General features: G+C 51.9%; 1 protein-coding gene across 4 annotated transcripts in view; it reads left to right on the top strand.

The window, feature by feature from the left end:
* Positions 1 to 17,810, top strand: part of SLC4A5 (solute carrier family 4 member 5) — a 69,081-nt gene that overhangs the window by 26,657 nt on the left and 24,614 nt on the right. For all 4 annotated transcript variants that reach the window (XM_053966338.1, XM_053966335.1, XM_053966336.1 and 1 more), the window contains 5 exons: positions 8,141 to 8,233; positions 8,786 to 8,974; positions 14,360 to 14,489; positions 16,275 to 16,435; positions 17,443 to 17,598. In XM_053966338.1, coding sequence (XP_053822313.1) covers positions 8,161 to 8,233; positions 8,786 to 8,974; positions 14,360 to 14,489; positions 16,275 to 16,435; positions 17,443 to 17,598 — 709 coding nt within the window. In that variant the 5' untranslated portion in view covers positions 8,141 to 8,160. The remainder of the gene's footprint in view (positions 1 to 8,140; positions 8,234 to 8,785; positions 8,975 to 14,359; positions 14,490 to 16,274; positions 16,436 to 17,442; positions 17,599 to 17,810) is intronic.

Below are 17,810 nucleotides of genomic sequence, written 5' to 3'. Positions count from 1 at the left end.
AGTGAGGATTTTGGGGGAAATTTGGGAAAAATCCCAAAGTGGCTCTGCTGAGCTCGGCTCTGTGGGAGCACCAGCCAGGAGAATTCCAGGAGAATTCCTCGTCAATCCCGCGGCTTTTAATGGAAAACCGGGGAAATGTGAAGGGGTTTAATTGGCCTGATATGCAAATGAGATGCAGATTTTTCGCTCCTGGCTAATCAAGGCCTTGATGAAGGGGTGGAGTCGGGGATTCCTGCCGTGAGGAAGGGCTGCAGGGAGCCCAGGAGTTTTTCTGGGTATTTTTCCACTCCTGTGGATTTTTTGGGGGACAATTTAGTAAAAAAAAACCCAAAAAAATTCAGCAGGGAGAGGGAAAAACCCCCTCAATGCAGAGGGGGAGAATTTGGGGAATTTTTTTTGGGAATGCTGGAGGTGGGGCTGGAGCAGCCTGGGATGTTGGGATGGGATGGGATTCACAGCCCCTTCCCACCCAAACCCTGCCAGGACTCCCCGAGCTGGGTCTGGAGGCTGCTCCAGGAGGAAAATGATCTTCTCATCCCAAAATCCCACCGTGGCCGGGGCTGGCTGGGTTTAATCCCGGAGCTGGGACAGGAAAAATCCTGTTGGGATCCAGCACCGATTGAGCAGGAGCTGCTCCCAAATCTGGGATCCCCCAAATCCAGCAGCATCCCGGCCCTTTTTAATGGGAAAACCCCAATCCCATTGGAGAGGTTGTGTTCGTTTTCCATTCAGAGCCAGGCACAAACTCCACCTTGATCCATTTCTGGAATTCTCTTTTTTCCCATTCCCATGTTCCCTCCGTGCCCTTCATCCCCCCCCCCGCCCATTCCCTGTCACTCCCGAGGATCTTCTCATCCCAAAATCCCGCTGTGGCCGGGGCTGGCTGGCTTTAATCCCAGAGCTGGGATGGGGAGAATCCTGCCAGGATCCAGCACCGATTGAGCAGGAGCTGCTCCTGAATCTGGGATCCCCCAAATCCAGGAGCATCCCGGCCCTTTTTAATGGGAAAACCCCAGTCTCATCGGAGAGGTTGTGTTCATTTTCCATTTGGAGCTAGGCACAAACTCTGCCTCTGGAGCTTCTTTTTTCATCCCTGGAATTCTCTTTTTTCCCATTCCTGTGTTACCTTCGTGCCCTTCATTCCCCCCATTCCCTGTCACTCCCGAGGATCTTTTCATCCCAAAATCCCACCGTGGCCAGGGCTGGCTGGGTTTAATCCCAGAGCTGGGACAGGAAAAATCCTGCTGGGTTCTGGCACCGATTGAGCAGGAGCTGCTCCTGAATCTGGGATCCCCCAAATCCAGGAGCATCCCGGCCCTTTTTAATGGGAAAACCCCAATCCCATCAGAGAGGTTGTGTTAGTTTTCCATTCGGAGCCAGGCACAAACTCCACCTTGATCCATTTCTGGAATTCTCTTTTTTCCCATTCCTGTGTTACCTCCATGCCCTTCATCCCCCCATTCCCTGGCACTTCCAAAAATCCCGCCATGGCCGGGGCTGGCTGGGTTTAATCCCGCTTTTCCAGCAGAGCAGCCGAGCTCATCCATCCCTTTCCTGCCTCCAGCTGCGCTCTCCAGGGGCCGGCGACGTGCTCGGGGTGGAAATGAGCCTCAAAAACTCCGCCCTTGTTCTTCCAGCAGCTTTCAGGGAATGCAGCTCCAGCTCATTCCTTCCTGGAATTTCTTTTCCAGGGATTGTTCTCAGGGTGTTATTCCAGAGAATTCTGGAATGGTTTGGAGCTTCAAGATCCTGTCCCACCCCTGCCATGGGCAGGGACAATTCCCACTGTCCGAGGCTGCTCCCAGCCCTGTCCTGGACAATTCCAGGGATCCAGGAGCAGCCACAGCTCCTCTGGGAATTCCATCCCAGCTCCCCGCACCCTCATTCCATCCCAAAATCCCATCTCAATCTCCCCTTTCCCAGTGGGAAGCCATTCCCTGTGTCCTGTCCCTCCATCCCTTATCCCAAATCCCTCTCCAGCTCTCCTGGAGCCCCTTCAGGCCCTGGAATGTGCTGGAAGCTCTCCCTGGATCCCTCCCTTCTCCAGAGGAACATTCCCAGCTTTCCTGGAATTTCCCTTCTCCACGTGAACATTCCCAGCTTTCCCTGGAACTTCCCTTCTCCAGGTGGCCATTCCCAGCTCTCCTGGATCCTTCTCCAGGTGAACATTTTCTGGAATTTCCCTTCTCCAGGTGAACGTTCCCAGCTCTCCCTGGAACTTCCCTTCTCCAGGTGGCCATTCCCAGCTCTCCTGGATCCTTCTCCAGGTGAACATTCCCAGCTCTCCTGGATCCTTCTCCAGGTGACCATTCCCTGGAATTTCCCTTCTCCAGGTGACCATTCCCAGCTCTCCAGCCTGGCTCCAACCCAGGATCGCTCCCTGCCCCTCTCAGCCACTGCAGTGACACAGAACCAGCAGCAGCAGCAGCACCTCTGCAATCCTCGTTTTTCCCCTTCAAATCCGGCAGGTTTTTCCCACCCCCAAGAAGCAGAAAGTGCCGCATCCAGCAGAGCCAGCGGCTCCCGGAGGTCCCTGCCGAGGGCTCGCATCCCATCCATCCCCCGGAATTATTTTTCCCTCTTTCCCATCCATCCCCCAGAATTATTTCTCCCTCTGTCCCATCCATCTCTGCGTGGGGGCGGCCGCTCCCTCCCCGGAGCGTCGATCCCGGAGATGGACGACTCCATTCCATGAGAAACGCGGAATTTTCCCTTCGGCCGGCCGTTCTCCGGGCCGGCACCTCCATCTCCCGGTGACAGGGATGGAAAACATTCCCTGCGCGAGGGGAACGTTTCCTTGGAAGATTAATTTGGGATTCGGTCGTTCTCCAGCCTCCCCCACGGCTCCGGGGGATCCTCGAACGGCTGCCGAGCGTTATCGGGGCGGGAGAAGGGAACGAACGGGATTTTTCCATCTCAGCTCTCCAGAAATCCCAGTTTTTAGGGAATGGAAAGCCAAAAAAGGAGAAAAAAAAAAAAAAAAACAAACCCAATGCTTTGGGCTTTGTTAACTCTGGGAAAGCTGGGAATGGTTCGGCATTCCCAGTGTGAGCAGGAATGTTCCCGGATTTCCATGGAAAAGGGATTTTTTTGCAGGGAATTTGGAGTCAGGCACAACCCATCTCTAAGGGAAAACCTCCGTGGACTTCCAGGCCCTTTTTCCTTTGGAAAATGGGGTGAAAATGGAACTTGGAGGCTTTTCCTTCATTCCCGAGCCCCGTTCCCAGAGGAGGAGGAGGAGAGGAGCGTCCTTCGCTTCCCGGGAGGATTTGGGGTCGTTCCCAGCGGAAAACCAATCCCAAGGAACCAACGGAGACCCCATGAGCTAAGCTGGGCTTTGGGATGGAGCTGAGCCTTGGGATGGGGTTTAGAGGAACCACGGAGCGCTTTGGGTTGGGAGGGGCCTTCGGGACCGTCCCATTCCGTGGAATTCCCACTGGAATTTTATGGATTCCCTCTCTGTGCGAAACCCCCGGGATTTATTTTCCCCCTGCGGGAGCAGCTTTTCCGTGGATTCCCCCCACCCTGGGCACTCAAACCCCGCAGCAAAAAGCCTGGCAAGGGTGGAGTTCCAGCCAGGAATTCCCTGAATTCCAAATGACCGGCTCCCCGTCCAAGAGAAAATTCCGCTTTTTCCTTTCTCCTTTTCCTGGTTTGTGCCGTTTTCCTGCGGCGCCTCCCGAGCCCGGCAGTGCCGTAAAAGCCGATATTGGAAACATCCATAAGCGCTGGCACGTCAACGGCCAAGAACGGCCCAGGGGATTTGGGAATGGGATCGGAATGATTTCATTCCCTTTTATTCCTCGTTTTCTCTGGGATTTGGGATCTTGAATGATTTTATTCCCTCTTATTCCCCATTTTCTCTGGGGTTTGGGATCCTGACTGAGGGGTTTGGGTGGTCATTTATTCCTTTTTATTCCCCATTTTCTCTGGGATTTGGAATCTTTAATGATTTAATTCCCTTTTATTCCCTGTTTTCTCTGGGATTTGGGATCCTGAATTAATTTATTCCCTTTTATTTCCCGTTTTCTCTGGGATTTGGAATCTTGAATGATTTTATTCCCTTTTATTCCTCATTTTCCCTGGGCTTTGGGATCCTGAGGGGTTTGGATGATTTATTCCCTTTTATTTCCCGTTTTCTCTGGACTTTGGGATCTTGAATGATTTTATTCCCTTTTATTCCCCATTTTCTCTGGGATTTGGGATCTTGAATTATTTTATTCCCCATTTTCTCTGGGATTTGGGATCCCCATTGAGGTCTTTGGATGGTTTTATTCCCTTCCAGAATTCCCTTTGGGGTGTCCCTGACCCCTTTTAGGATATCCCTGTCCCCTTTGGGGTGTCCCTGACCCCTTTTGGGGTATCCCTGACCCCTTTGGGTTGTCCCTGACACCTTTGGGATATCCCTGACCCCTTTTGGGATACCCCTGACCCCTTTTGGGATATCCCTGACCCCTTTTAGGATCTCCCTGACCCCTTTTAGGATCTCCCTGACCCTTTTGGGATATCCCTGATCCCATTTAGGATCTCCCTGACCCTTTTGGGATGTCCCTGTCCCTTTTAGGATATCCCTGACCCCTTTTAGGATATCCCTTTCCCTTTTGGCGTGTCCCTGACCCCTTTAGGATATCCTTGACCCCTTTGGGTTATCCCTGTCCCTTTTAGGATATCCCTGCGCAGTTCCTTCCCGAATCCCTCAATCCCGATCCCAAATCCACGGGGACAAAAGTCCCCCAGAGCCCTGCAAACCCCAACCCCGCAGCTCGGCAGAGATTTTCCACGCCCCACACAGGAACCCCGGTTCCGCGGGTTCCCCCCTCCCTCCCCCCGTGATCCTCCGCGCTCCGGCCCCGATCGATCAATCGATCCCGATCCCGTCGGGATCAGGATCGGGGCTGGCCTTTGGGGTCGCTGAGCTGTTGGGAAGAGCGACTCCGTCAATCCCGCTGCTCCCTGACCCCGCTCCCGACCCCAAATCTGGTTTTGGGGAGCTCCAGGTGAGTTGGGAAGGGGGAATCTCCTTTTTGGGGTTTCACGGCTTTGCTCGCCCTGCCCGCATCCCGACGAATCCCGGTTGGCTTTTCCAGCTCTGGTTCCTGCTCCTCGTCGGTTTTTAGGGATTTAGGGGGGAAAAGCTTTGTGTGGGAAAAAATCCCAGATTGTCCGAGCCCGGAATCGATCGCGAGCTTCCATTTAGCTCTGCCTAACAAAACCTGGCTTTACCCCGGGGGTCCTTTGTGCTTCCCAGCTCATCCTGATTCCCAGGAAAATCCCATTTTTTTTTCCCGGTGTTATCCCAGCTGGGAGGGTTTGTGCCCCAATCCATCCCCCGGGAACCCCAACCTGCTGGGATTTCCTGGGGCATCTTTTAAAAGGGCATTTTTAGAGTAAAAATATTCCTGGCAGGTGTTTTCCTGCTTTTCCAGCATCCTAAAATCCTCAGGGTTCGCCCCAGAATGCTTTTGGGAAGCCAAGTTATCCCTAAAACTGCCAGAGGAAAAACCCTAAATTTCCCTCCAGAGGAAAAAAACCCTAAATCTGTTTGGCCCTAAATGAAACCAATTCCTGCCAAAAGCGTCGGATTGATGGAAAAAAAAACCCAAATCTTGGAAATTTAAAACTCAACCGGGATGGGACTGGAGCTGGACTGGGATTAAGTGGGCTTGAGCTGGACAGGGATAAACTGGATTTGATTTGGTCTGGGATAAACTGGACTTGAGCTGGACTGAGATAAACCAGATTTGATTAGGACTGGGATAACCTGGGTTTAATTTGGACTGGAATAAACTGGATTTGAGCTGGACTGGGATAAACTGGATTTGAGCTGGTTTGGGATTAAGTTGATTTAATTTGGACTGGGATAAACTGGATTTGAGCTGGACTGGGATAAGCTGGATTTGAGCCAGACTGGGATAAACCAGATTTAATTTGGACTGGGATAAACTGGATTTGAGCCGGACTGGGATAAACCAGATTTAATTTGGACTGGGATAAACTGGATTTAAACTGACTGGGATAAACTGGATTTGAGCTGGACTGGGATAAACTGGATTTTCCCGAGGTAAAGGGGTCAGGAATTCCCGCCCTGCCGGCCCCAGTGGCTCCAGCTGTTCCCGTTCCCCGCGGGTTTTGGCCAGATTTGGGGTTTTTGGCTGGATTTGGGGTTTTTGGCCGGATTTGGGGTTTTGGCCTGATTTGGGTTTTTGGCCAGATTTGGGGTTTTTGGCCAGGTTCGGGTCTTTTGGCCGGATTTGGGGTTTTGGCTGGATTTGGGGTTTTGGCCGGATTTGGGGTTTTTGGCCGGATTTGGGGTTTTGGCCGGATTTGGGGTTTTGGCCGGATTTGGGGTTTTTGGCCGGATTTGGGGTTTTGGCCGGATTTGGGGGTTTGGCTGGATTTGGGGTTTTTGGCCAGATTTGGGTTTTTTGGCTGGATTTGGGTTTTGGGCCGGATTTGGGGTTTTTCTCCGTGCAAGAGCTGGAAAATGCAGGAATGCCGCTGGGGTCGCCCTCCGAGTGACTTTGGAGGCATCGACCGGCCGGGAATGGAAACAGCCGTGCCCGGGCAGCCGAGTGTGAAAGGCAATCGCTGGAGCTTGGCTAATTAGGGAGTCGTTAATTAATTCATCAGCAGTGTCCCTGGCAGAGCGCCGCAGAAATCCCACCGGGATCAAAGGGGGAAAGGAAATGTGGGATCGGGAATGGGGAGAGGAAAATTTGGGCTGGGAAATCCCTTTGGATGTGGGGGGTCACTCTGGAATTCCTGGAAATTCCAGGGAAATGTGGGATCAAGAAAGGGGAGAGGAAAATTTGGGCTGGGAAATCCCTTTGGGGATGTGCAGGGTCACTCTGGAATTCCTGGGAAATTCCAGGGAAATGTAGGATCAGGGATGGGGAAAGGAAAATTTGGGCTCGGAAATCCCTTTGGGGATGTGGGGGGTCACTCTAGAATAACCGGAGCTCTGGAATTCCGGGAAATTCCAGGGAAATGTGGGATCAGGGATGGGGAAAATCCCTTTGGGATGTGTGGGGTCACCCCGGAATAACGGGGGGCTCTGGGATTCCAGGAAATTTGTGTCAGGAAATCTGCCAGGCTCTGAAATTTTGGGAAATTCATGTCCAAGGATTGTGCCAGGCTCTGGAATTTTGGGAAATTAGTGTCAGGAATTGTGCTGGGAAATCTCTGGAATGTTCTCCTGCGCTTCATGGACGCTGAGAGCAGCAGGAATTGGAGGACGGGGATGGGATCCCAGGGGAATTTTGGGAATATGGGGAGAGGAGAGCGGGGATGGCGCAGGAGGTGCCGGGGGGTCCCCGCTGGTCCCGCCGGGAATCCCGCTGGGATATTCCCGGGTGGAGGATCCAGAGCAGGGAGCTCCTATCGGGTGTGCAGAGAGGTTCTTCCCCTCCCAGATCCCATCAAAATCCCCAATCCCATAAAATCCCAAATCCCATCAAATCCCAGATCCCGTTAAATCCCAAACACCATCAAAATCCCAGATCTCATCAAAATCCTGTAAAAATCCCAAATCCCAGATCCCATAAAATCCCAAATGCCGTAAAAATCCCAGATCACATCAAATCCCAGATCCCACTCAAATCCCAGATCCCATCAAATTCCAAACACCATCAAAATCCCAGATCCTACTCAAATCCCAAATGCCGTATAATCCCAGATCCCATTAAATCCCAAACACCATAAAAATCCCAGATCCTACTCAAATCCCAGATCCCATCAAAATCCCAGACCCTGTTAAAATCCCAAATGCCATAAAAATCCCTGATCCCGTTAAAATCCCAGATCCCACTCAAATCCCGTAAAAATCCCAGATCCCATCAAATCCCAAATACCATAAACTCCCAAACACCATCAAAATCCCAGATCCCATAAAATCCCAAATCCCGTTAAAATCCCAGATCCCACTCAAATCCCAGATCCCATAAAGTCCCAAATCCCATAAAGTCCCAAATCCCACCCAAATCCCAGATCCCATAAAATCCCAAATGCCATAAAATCCCAGATCCCATCAAATCCCAGATCCCATCAAATCCCAAATGCCATCAAATCCCAGATCCCATAAAATCCCAAATACCAGCCAAATGCCAAATCCCATAGAACCCCGTTCCCAATCCTTTGCCAGCTCCCCCGAGCAGCCGGGCCATGCTGGAGGACGAGGATGGGCTGAGCGAGCGCGGCCTGGGCGGCGCCCGGAGGAGATTCGAGGATGAGGAAGGTGAGAGAAATCCGGGAACGTCCTGGAGGAGATTTTTTTAAAATTTTTTATTCCAGTAATTGCTCTGCCCACATCATTTTCACTGGGAATTTTTCTCCCAGGAAAATGAATTTTTTATTCCAATTATCTTTCTACCCACATCATTTCCACCAGGAATTTTTCTCCCAGAAAAGTGAATTTTTTATTCCAATTATTGCTCCCTCCATGTAATTTCCACCAGGAATTTTTCTCCCAGAAAAGTGAAATTTTTATTCCAATTATTGCTCCCTCCATGTAATTTCCACCAGGAATTTTTCTCCCAGAAAAGTGATTTTTTTTTTCCAGGAAAATGAATTTTTTATTCCAATTCTCTTTCCATTCACGTAATTTCCACCAGGATTTTTTTCTCCCAGGAAAATGAAATTTTATTCTAATTATTCCTCCACCCAGATCATTTCCACCAGGAATTTTTCTCCCAGAAAATTCATATTTTCACTGCATTTATCACCCCACGAACCTCATTTCCCATCCCAAAACCGAATTCTTTTTAACCCCTTCCTCTCCTGTTCCCAGACTACCACTCCATCTACATCGGGGTGCCGGTGCCGCGCGGCTTCCGCAGGAACCGGCGCCGCCGGCGCTCGCCGGGCTCCAGCCGGGAGCGCAGCGGCAGCGAGCGCCGCTTTGGCCCCCGCGAGCCCTCGGACACCGACGAGGGCCAGGGCTGGCCTGAAAGTGGCAACGACAACGCCAGCAGGACCAGTGAGCGCCCCCAAATTCCCAAAAATTCCCCAAAATTCCCAAAAATCCCAGCGGGGATTCCGGGCTCGGGGCAGGATCGGCTCGGGCGCGCGCGGCGGTTGCGCTGCTCCTGTTCTGGGTTTGTTGGTGCCGTTGGGATGGGGTTGGAGAGGATTTCCTGCTGGGATTGGGGTTCCCAAAACCTTCACACCGTGTTCCCGATGGGTTTTTCCCGTTGAAATGGGATTTGGGTTGGATTGGAGAGGTTTTACTGCTGGGATTTGGGTCCCCACAACCTTCACACCGTGTTCCTGATGGGTCTTTCCCATTGGGTTGGGACTGGAGGGGATTTCCTGGTGGGATTTGTGTTCCCCAAAACCTTCACACCGTGTTCCCGACAGGTTTTTCCCATTGAAATGGGATTTGAATGGAGTTTTCCTGCTGGGATTGGGGTTCCAGAAAACTTTCAGACATCCCACCTTGATCCAAATGAGTTTTTCCCATTGAAATGGGATTGGAGAGGTTTTCCTGCTGGAATTGGGGTTCCAGAGAAACTCCAGGCATCATATCTTCTTCCTGACGCATTTTTCCCATTGAAATGGGATTTGGATGGAGTTTTCCCACCGGGTTTGGGATTCCAGAAAACTTTCAGATGTCATATCCTGTTCCCAATGGATTTTTCCCATTGAAATGGGATTTGGAGGGATTTTCCTGCTGGAATTGGGGTTCCAGACAACTTTTGGGCACCACACCTTGTTGCTGACAGGTTTTTCCCATTGAAATGGGATTGGGATGGAGTTTTCCTGTTGGGATCGGGGTTCCAGACAACTCTGGAGAATCACACCTTGTTCCTAACACATTTTTCCTGTTGAAATCCCATTTGGGTGGGATTTTCCTGCTGGAATTGGGGTTCCAGAAAAGCTCTAGGAATCCCGCCTTGTTCCCGACAGATTTTTCCCATTGAAATGGGATTTGTGTGTGGTTGGAGAGATTTTCCTGCTGGAATTTGGGATTCCAGACAAGCTCCAGGAATGCCACCGTGTTCCCGCCGGGTTTTTCCCATTGCAGTGAGGTTGGGATGGAGTTTTCCTGCCGGGACTGGGGAATCACAGCGGGAATCACACCGTGTTCCCGCCGGGTTTTGCGGCTCCTTAGGGGGGAAATCTCCTTAGGGAGGATTAACATTTCACAAGGCCGCCGAGCCCTTCCATGGGCTGGGATTTTGCTGGAAATTTGCATTCGGGGTCAGGCCCAGGGGGCGGGCGGGGGCTCCACTCTTCCTTTCGGGAACTGAAGTTTTCCAGGGTTTTTTACACTGGTAGAGGTTTTTTATTCGCTGGGCTGGCAGCTTCTTTGTGCCGTGGCAGGAGCGGGGGCACATCCCTTCCTTTCCCCTCTTTTCCCCTATTTTCCCTCTTTTCCCCTCTTTTTCCCTCTTTCCCCCTTCTTTTCCCTCCTTTTCCCCTCCTTTTCCCCTCCTTTTCCCCTCTTTATTTCCCCCTCCTTTTCCCCTCCTTTTCCCTCCATTTCCCCCCTCCTGTTCCCCTCATTTTCCCTCCTTTTCCGCTATTTCCCTTCTTTCTCCCTCCTTTTCATTTTTTGCCCTCTGTTTCCCCTATTTTCACCTTCTTTCCCCTCCTTTTTCCCTCCTTTTCCTTCACTCCCCCCCCTTTTCCCCTCCATCCCCCTCCTTTTCCTTTATTCTCCCCTCTTTCCCCCTATTTCCCCCTCTTTTCCCTCTTTTCCCCCTTTTCCCTCCTCCCCACAACCACCCAGAGATAACTCCAGACCACTTTGGTGGCTTGGACAAAAAAATTCATTTTACAGAGGAAAAATTAAAAAAAAAAAAACCCAAACCCCCTCAAACCCAGAAAATCCCCGTCATTCCACCCCTGAAAGTGAATTAATTTTGGAGCGGCTTTTCCCACCCCGCTGCAGCCAGGAGAGGAAAACCCCGCAGGGAACGAGCCCAAATCATGGGATTTTTGCGGGATTTTTGCAGGATTTTTGCAGGATTTTTTCAGTATTTTGGTGGGATTTTTGCAGGATTTTTCCGGGATATTTGCGGGATTTTTGCGTGATTTTTGCAGGATTTTTGCGGGATTTTTTTTCAGGATTTTTGCGGGATATTTGCGGGATTTTTGCGGGATATTTGCAGGATTATTTTTGCGGGATTTTTGCGGGATTTTTGCACTTCCCGCCTCTTTTCCAAGCGCATCCCGGCGATTTGGCAACTTCCCGTCATGGGAGCGGCAGGAGAGGGAAGGGTTTAGTGCCACTAATCTGCTCCCTAAGCCGCGGAGTTTAGCGATCCGCAGTGGATAAAGGAGAAAGGAGAAAGGAGAAAGGAACTCCGGCCCTTTGCAGTTTTTTGGGATCGCAGCGAAGCTTTGGGGTTAAATGGGGGAAGAAATGGAAACAGCTCCAGGTAGGGTTTGGGGTATTTTTTCCCACCAGCGCCGTGGTGGGAGGGGGAAAATCTCCTTTTTTTCCTGTTTTTCCCTCGGAAAAGTGACTCTGGGGCTTCCAGGAGCGTCAAGATCCAAAGGTCATCCCGAAAAAATCAACGGGACAGCTCCCGGTTCCCGCTGCTCCTTGGTGGAAAAGTCAGTTTTTGGAAGGGTCAGAAATATCCCAAAGCTGGGGGATTTGGTGCAAATTCATCCCATGGGGTGTGCATCCCGCTCTCCTGGGTTTTGGGGGGGTGGGGACTCGTCTGAGGCAGGAAAATCCAGGGAAAAGTAGTGGAGAATACACAGGAAAATCCAGGGAAAAGCTGTGGAAAATCCACAGGAAAATCCAGGGAAGAGCTGTGGAGAATCCAAAGGAAAATCCAGGGAAAATCTGTGGAGAATCCAGGGAAAATCCAGGGAAAAGCTGTGGAGAATCCACAGGAAAATCCAGGGAAATGCTGTGGAAAATCCACAGGAAAATCCAGGGAAAAACTGGAGAATCCACTGGAAAACCCAGGGAAAAGCGGTGGAGAATCCAGAGAAAACCCAAGGAAAAGCTGGAAAATCCAGGGAAAAGCTGTGGAGAATCCACGGCAGCCCCTGGATAAGGCTGGACTTTAAGCCAGGCTTAGTCCCGGCCGGACTGTGGACCCCGGCAGCGCCGCCTTCCCTCATTTCCCAATTTTATCCCCATTCCGTGGGAATTTCGGTTTGGAAAAGGATCCCCAGACGAGGTTTCGTTGCGGGGTTGGGCTTGGGATGTGAGGGGATTCAAACCATTCCTGTCCTGTTTCCCTGGGAATGATCCCAAATATTCCCTGGGAATCCAGCGTGGCTGAAACCCCAGAGTTTCCCCATCCTAAAACCTGGTTCCGGGAGATCTGGGTCCCCCTCAAGGAGCTGATTTTGGGGTGTTTTTCTGGGATTTGTGTCACTTTCCCCCCTCCCCAACAACCACCTGCTGCTTGCCAGGGTTTTGGGTGGAATTCCCAGGAATAAAAAAACCCCAAAGCTGGGAGAGCTCAGAGCTCTCTGGGCCGTGAAATTCTCCAGGTGAACAAATCCCAGGAATTTTGGCTGCCTGGCCGAGCACCTCGGGGAGGGAGGGAAGCACAAGCTGCAAGTTGGATTTGTTCCCCAAAATCTGGCAGGACAAGGAAAAGAAGCTTAAAACGCTCTTTCTGTATGAGATTTTCTTTGGTTTTTGGGGTTTCGGGGTGACACAGCCCCGAGACCCCAAAATGAGGCCCTGGGGGAGGGGGAGGAAGGAAGGATCCATTTTTAAGGAGGGATTTTGGGAAGAGCCGGGAGCAGCAACCCCAAAATCAAGGACAGGAATTCCAAATCCCATTTTTTCCACCAGAGGCCTCACCCAGGACAGGGATTTCCAACAAAATCCCGATTTTTTTTTTTTTTTTTTTTTTTTTGTGGTTTAGCTCATTAAATGTGGGTTTTTTGGGGGGAATTTTGGGTTTGGTGCAGGGGTTGACCAGAATTTCACCCGTTTCATCCCTTTTCCGAGAACAACCCCGGGCTTAGAGAGCCTGAAACCCTCCAGGCACGGAGCCCAGCCCCAGAATTCCCGGGAATATTAATAACCAGAATAAGGGATTTATGGGAATGGCAGCAGGGCCGGGCCACAGGCTTTGGGCTCAGCTTAGAGGGGCTTAAGTGGTTTAGGCAGGCTCAGCCTAAAGGGACATCCTCTTCTTTTGGGGCCTGGCCTCTGCTTTGTGCAGGAAAAGGGGCAGAATTCCTATTTTTCTCTCATTTATCCACGGCAATTAAATTCCCTGATTTTTTGAAGTGCTGCATTACCCGACTTTGTTATTCCCAGCTTGGAGAAAAAGGAGGATTTTCCCAAAAAATTCGCGTTTTCCAAGGCTGGATCATTCCTGCTGAATCAGGAAATACAGGATTTCATTCCAAACACCCCATTTCCATGGATTTCAGGGCTTGGATTTCTCCCCAAATCCACCAAAATCTGGGAAGTTTTGCCAGAAAAAACCCCGAGGATGGAGAGGGTTAAGAACAAATCCAACTTTTTTTTTAATTTTCCTGGGATTTCTTCACCCTCCCGTGGGCACTGGGAATGTGCTGGGATGGAAAAGCCTTGGAGGGCACCGTGATCCCAAAACCATTCCCAGATTGCTCCATGGGCCATAAATTCTGCCCCTTCCCAGGGAAAAAATTTGGAATTTTTCCTGCAGGAACGACGGATCTGTGTCATTCCCCATTGGGAAAAGGGGGAAATCCCAGCACTGGAAGGGTTGGGTTGGAATGGAGCCTGGAAAAACGTGGGATAGCCCTGGGAAGTGGGCACAGGGAACTCCTGGAAAGGGAATTTGGGGGGAAATTGGTTCCTGGAGCTTCATGCTGCTCCTTCTTTCCCCAGCGTCCCCCAGGGAATTTGGGATGGGATCATTCAGAGTTCCCCCATTCCCTTCAACATTTCCCTCCAGTTTTTATCCCTTTTTTTGGGATCATCCCATTTTCCATGGAATTCCAGCTCTTTTCCCCAGCATCCCACAGGGAATTTGGGATGGGATCATTTGGAATTCCCTCATTCCCTTCAACATTTCCCTCCATTTTTATCCCTTTTTTCCCAATCCCAAACCCCCCCTCGGGGTAATTCCCTGTGGGATCATCCTGTTTTCCATGGAATTCCAGCTGGTTTTTTCCACAAGGAATTCGGGATGAGACCGTTTGGAATTCCCCCATTCCCTTCAACATTTCCCTCCATTTTTATCCCTTTTTTTGTGATCATCCCGTTTTCCATGGAATTCCAGTTGTTTTTTCCCACAGGGAATTTGGGATGGGATCATTCAGAGTTCCCCCAGTCCCTTCAACATTTCCCCCTGTTTTTTTGGGATCCCAACCCCCACCTTGGGGCCATTCCCTGGGGGATGGAGCGGGATTTTCCAATGGAATTCCGGCTCTTTTCCCCGGGCAGTGTCCCCGGCCGCGGAACGGCTCCGGTACATCCTGGGGGAGGAGGATGAGCCCCCCAACCCCACGCTCTTCACCGAGATGGACACGCTGCAGCGCGACGGCGACGACATGGAGTGGAAGGAATCCGCCAGGTCAGCCGGGATTCGGGGTCGTGGTTTTCCAAGTCCCAATTCCCACTCTCCGGCCAGGTTGGGACTCTTTATCCTCAGGGCACCTGAATCCACCATAAATGGGGAAAAAATGGGATTTTTTTTCTAGGATCACAGAGGTTTTCCAAGTCCCAATTCCCACTCTCTGGCCAGGTTGGGACTCTTTATCCTCGGGGCACCTGAATCCACCATAAATGGGGGGAAAAAAATGGGAATTTGGGATGCTGGGAGCAGCAGGAATTTGCCATAACCCCGGCCAAGGAATCCCAGGATGCCGACGGTGGGGCAAAGGCGCCGCTGGAGCCGTGCCCCCGATCCCACAGGGATTCCTGCCCCTGATTCCACAGGGATTAGTTTCCCCTATCCCACAGAGATTCATGCCCCCGATCCCACAGGGATTCCTGCTCCTGATCCCACAGGGATTCCTGCTCCCGATCCCACAGGGATTCCTGGCCTCGATCCCACAGGGATTCGTGTCCCTGATCCCACACTCCATCCTGAGCCCCCTAATGACCCAAATTCCTCGGAAAAAGGGGCAGAAAGGAGAGGAAAAGTGCCCTAATCAGCTCTGGGGGAGCTGCCGTGGGAAGCTCCCCGGGAAAGAGGAAGGGTTGGGGAATGGAGGAATCGGGGAAGGGAGATGTGGGATGGGCGCCAGGGCTGGGTGTTGGGTTTTGGGGGTTCTGTCAGGGCATTCCTGGGTGATATTTTGGGGTTTTTTAGTGGGGACACCGAGGTTTGCTCTGTGTAGCTGCTGATTCCATCCTGGCCCTTCCCCGTCCTTCCCCCTCAGAATTGTGGGGCCATCAGAATCCCATCCCAGAGTTCCTTCTCCTGGCTGTTCCCAAATCCCTTCTCCTGGCTGTTCCCAAAATCCCTTCTCCAGGCTCTTCCCAAAATCCCTTCTCCTGGCTGTTCCCAAATCCCTTCTCCTGGCTCTTCCCAAAATCCCTTCTCCTCCTCTGTCCTTCCCACCGGTGGTGCCCGCTCAGATGGGTCAGGTTAAACCCTGGGAAGGAAAATCCATGGAAGAAAAGCAGCTTTTGTCCCAAAAACCAAGAGCTGCCCTTCCAGGAACCTGAGTCCTGTTCCCAGGAATTTGGGAGGAACATTGACCCCATTCCAGAAGTTTCTCTGGAGTCTTCACTGTAAAAGGAAGGAAGGGAAGGGCTGAATTCCAAGGGCTTGCAAGTCCTCCCACAGTGGGGTCTGAGCATTCCTAAGGAATTGGGACATTGGGAATGCTCTGGGATGTTGGGAATGTTCTGGGACGTTGGGAATGCTCTGGGACATTGGGAATGTTCTGGGACGTTGGGAAAGCTCTGGGATATTGGGAATGCTCTGGCTGCTCCAGGCAGGAGCAGATCCAGGGTCAGGCCAGGTCATCTCCATGGGAAAAGATCCCAAAACTTTCAGGAGTGGTTTGAGGAGGGAGAAATCCATGGATTTGGGTTTCCTGGTGGAACTGGGAGCTTTTCCTCCATCCCACAATTCCCAAATCCCACAGGAGCAATTTGAGAATGGGGAAATCCATGGATTTGGGTTTCCTGGTAGGATTGTGAGCTTTTCCTCCCCTGCACAACCCTGCATGCAGCACTTTTGGGAATGACTCCACCAGATCCTCCCTTCCCAGCCCGGATAACGGGCGAGAACTCTGTGAGACGAATTAATCCAGGCCTTCCCAGCAGGGAAACTGCCCAGGAAGGAAAAGCCATTCCCGCATCCTCACACCCGCCCCATTCCGGGCCCATCCCGCTCCCATTCCAGGTGGATCAAGTTTGAGGAGAAGGTGGAGGAAGGAGGCGAGAGGTGGAGCAAACCCCACGTGTCCACGTTGTCCCTGCACAGCCTCTTTGAGCTGCGGACGTGTCTCCAGACAGGAACGGTGCTCCTGGACCTGGATGGATACTCCTTGCCCCAAATTATTGGTAGGAGCTCCTGGAGGTTTTCCCCCACCGTGTCCTGAAATGGTGGGAATGGATTTAAACTCATTGGTTTGCTCCATTCCCTGAGTTTGTCCAGGAATGAGCAAGGGGAGGAGCTGGGAGCCGTCAGGTGCTTCCAGAAATTGTTGTGTTGAGGTTTTGGGGGGGATTTGGGGGGTCACTACTGAAGCAGCAGATTCTGGGGAGGTTTTTGGGGTCACCCCTGGACCACCGTGGCTGGATGATGCTTGCAGATGATGTCATCAAGGAGCAGATCGAGGATGGGACATTTTGGGGAGGTTCTGGGAGGGTTTTGGGGGTCACCACAGCCGTGTGTTGCAGATGATGTCATTGAGAAGCAGATTGAGGACAGGACATTTTGGGGAGGTTTTGGGGTTCACCATGGCTGTGTGTTGCAGACATTGAGGAGCAGATTGAGGATGGGACATTTTGGGGAGGTTCTGGGGGGGTTTGGGGGGTCACCACGGCCGTGTGTTGCAGACGATGTCATTGAGAAGGAGATTGAGGACAGGACATTTTGGGGAGGTTTTGGAGTTCACCATGGCTGTGTGTTGCAGACATTGAGGAGCAGATTGAGGATGGGACATTTTGGGGAGGTTCTGGGGGGGTTTGGGGGGTCACCACGGCCGTGTGTTGCAGACATTGAGGAGCAGATTGAGGATGGAAGATTTTGGGGGTCACCACAGCTCTGTGTTGCAGACATCAAGAAGCAGATTGAGGATGGGACATTTTGAGGAGGTTCTGGGGGTCACCACGGCTGCGTTTTGCAGACGATGTCATCGAGAAGTAGATTGAGGATGGGAGATTTTGGGGAGGTTTTGGGGGTCACCATGGCTGCATGTTGCTGACATTGAGTAGCAGATCAAGGACAGGACATTTTGAGGAGACTTTAGGGGTCACCACAGCCGTGTGTTGCAGACATCAAGAAGCAGATTGAGGATGGGAAATTTTGGGGAGGTTTTGGGGGTCACCACGGCCGCGTGTTGCAGACGATGTCATTGAGAAGCAGATTGAGGACGGGCTGCTGAAGCCAGAGCTGCGGGAGAAGCTCAGCTACGTCCTCCTGCGCAAGCACCGCCACCAGACCAAGAAGCCGATCCACCGCTCCCTGGCCGACATCGGCAAGTCCGTGTCCTCCAGCACGGGTGAGCTCTTGGCGCCCAGCCCAACCTGGTGGCACCTCGGGAGCAGGAAGGGACATCTCGGGAGGAGGGACGGAGGACCCGAGGGTTTGGGACACCCTCGCAGGGTTTGTGGCTGGGAAGGAGCCCAGAACTCCAGCCCAGTGGGTTTAGGGGTGGGGGGTCAGCGGGAGCTGGGGGCCAAGGAGGTGATGGGGACGCAGAGAACGTGTGAC

This window comes from Vidua chalybeata, chromosome 28, assembly GCF_026979565.1.
Source record: "Vidua chalybeata isolate OUT-0048 chromosome 28, bVidCha1 merged haplotype, whole genome shotgun sequence".
In the NCBI taxonomy this organism is placed as follows: Eukaryota; Metazoa; Chordata; class Aves; order Passeriformes; family Viduidae; genus Vidua; species Vidua chalybeata.
Note: the sequence above shows the minus strand (reverse complement) of the source record. Positions and strands in the feature narration are given on the sequence as shown.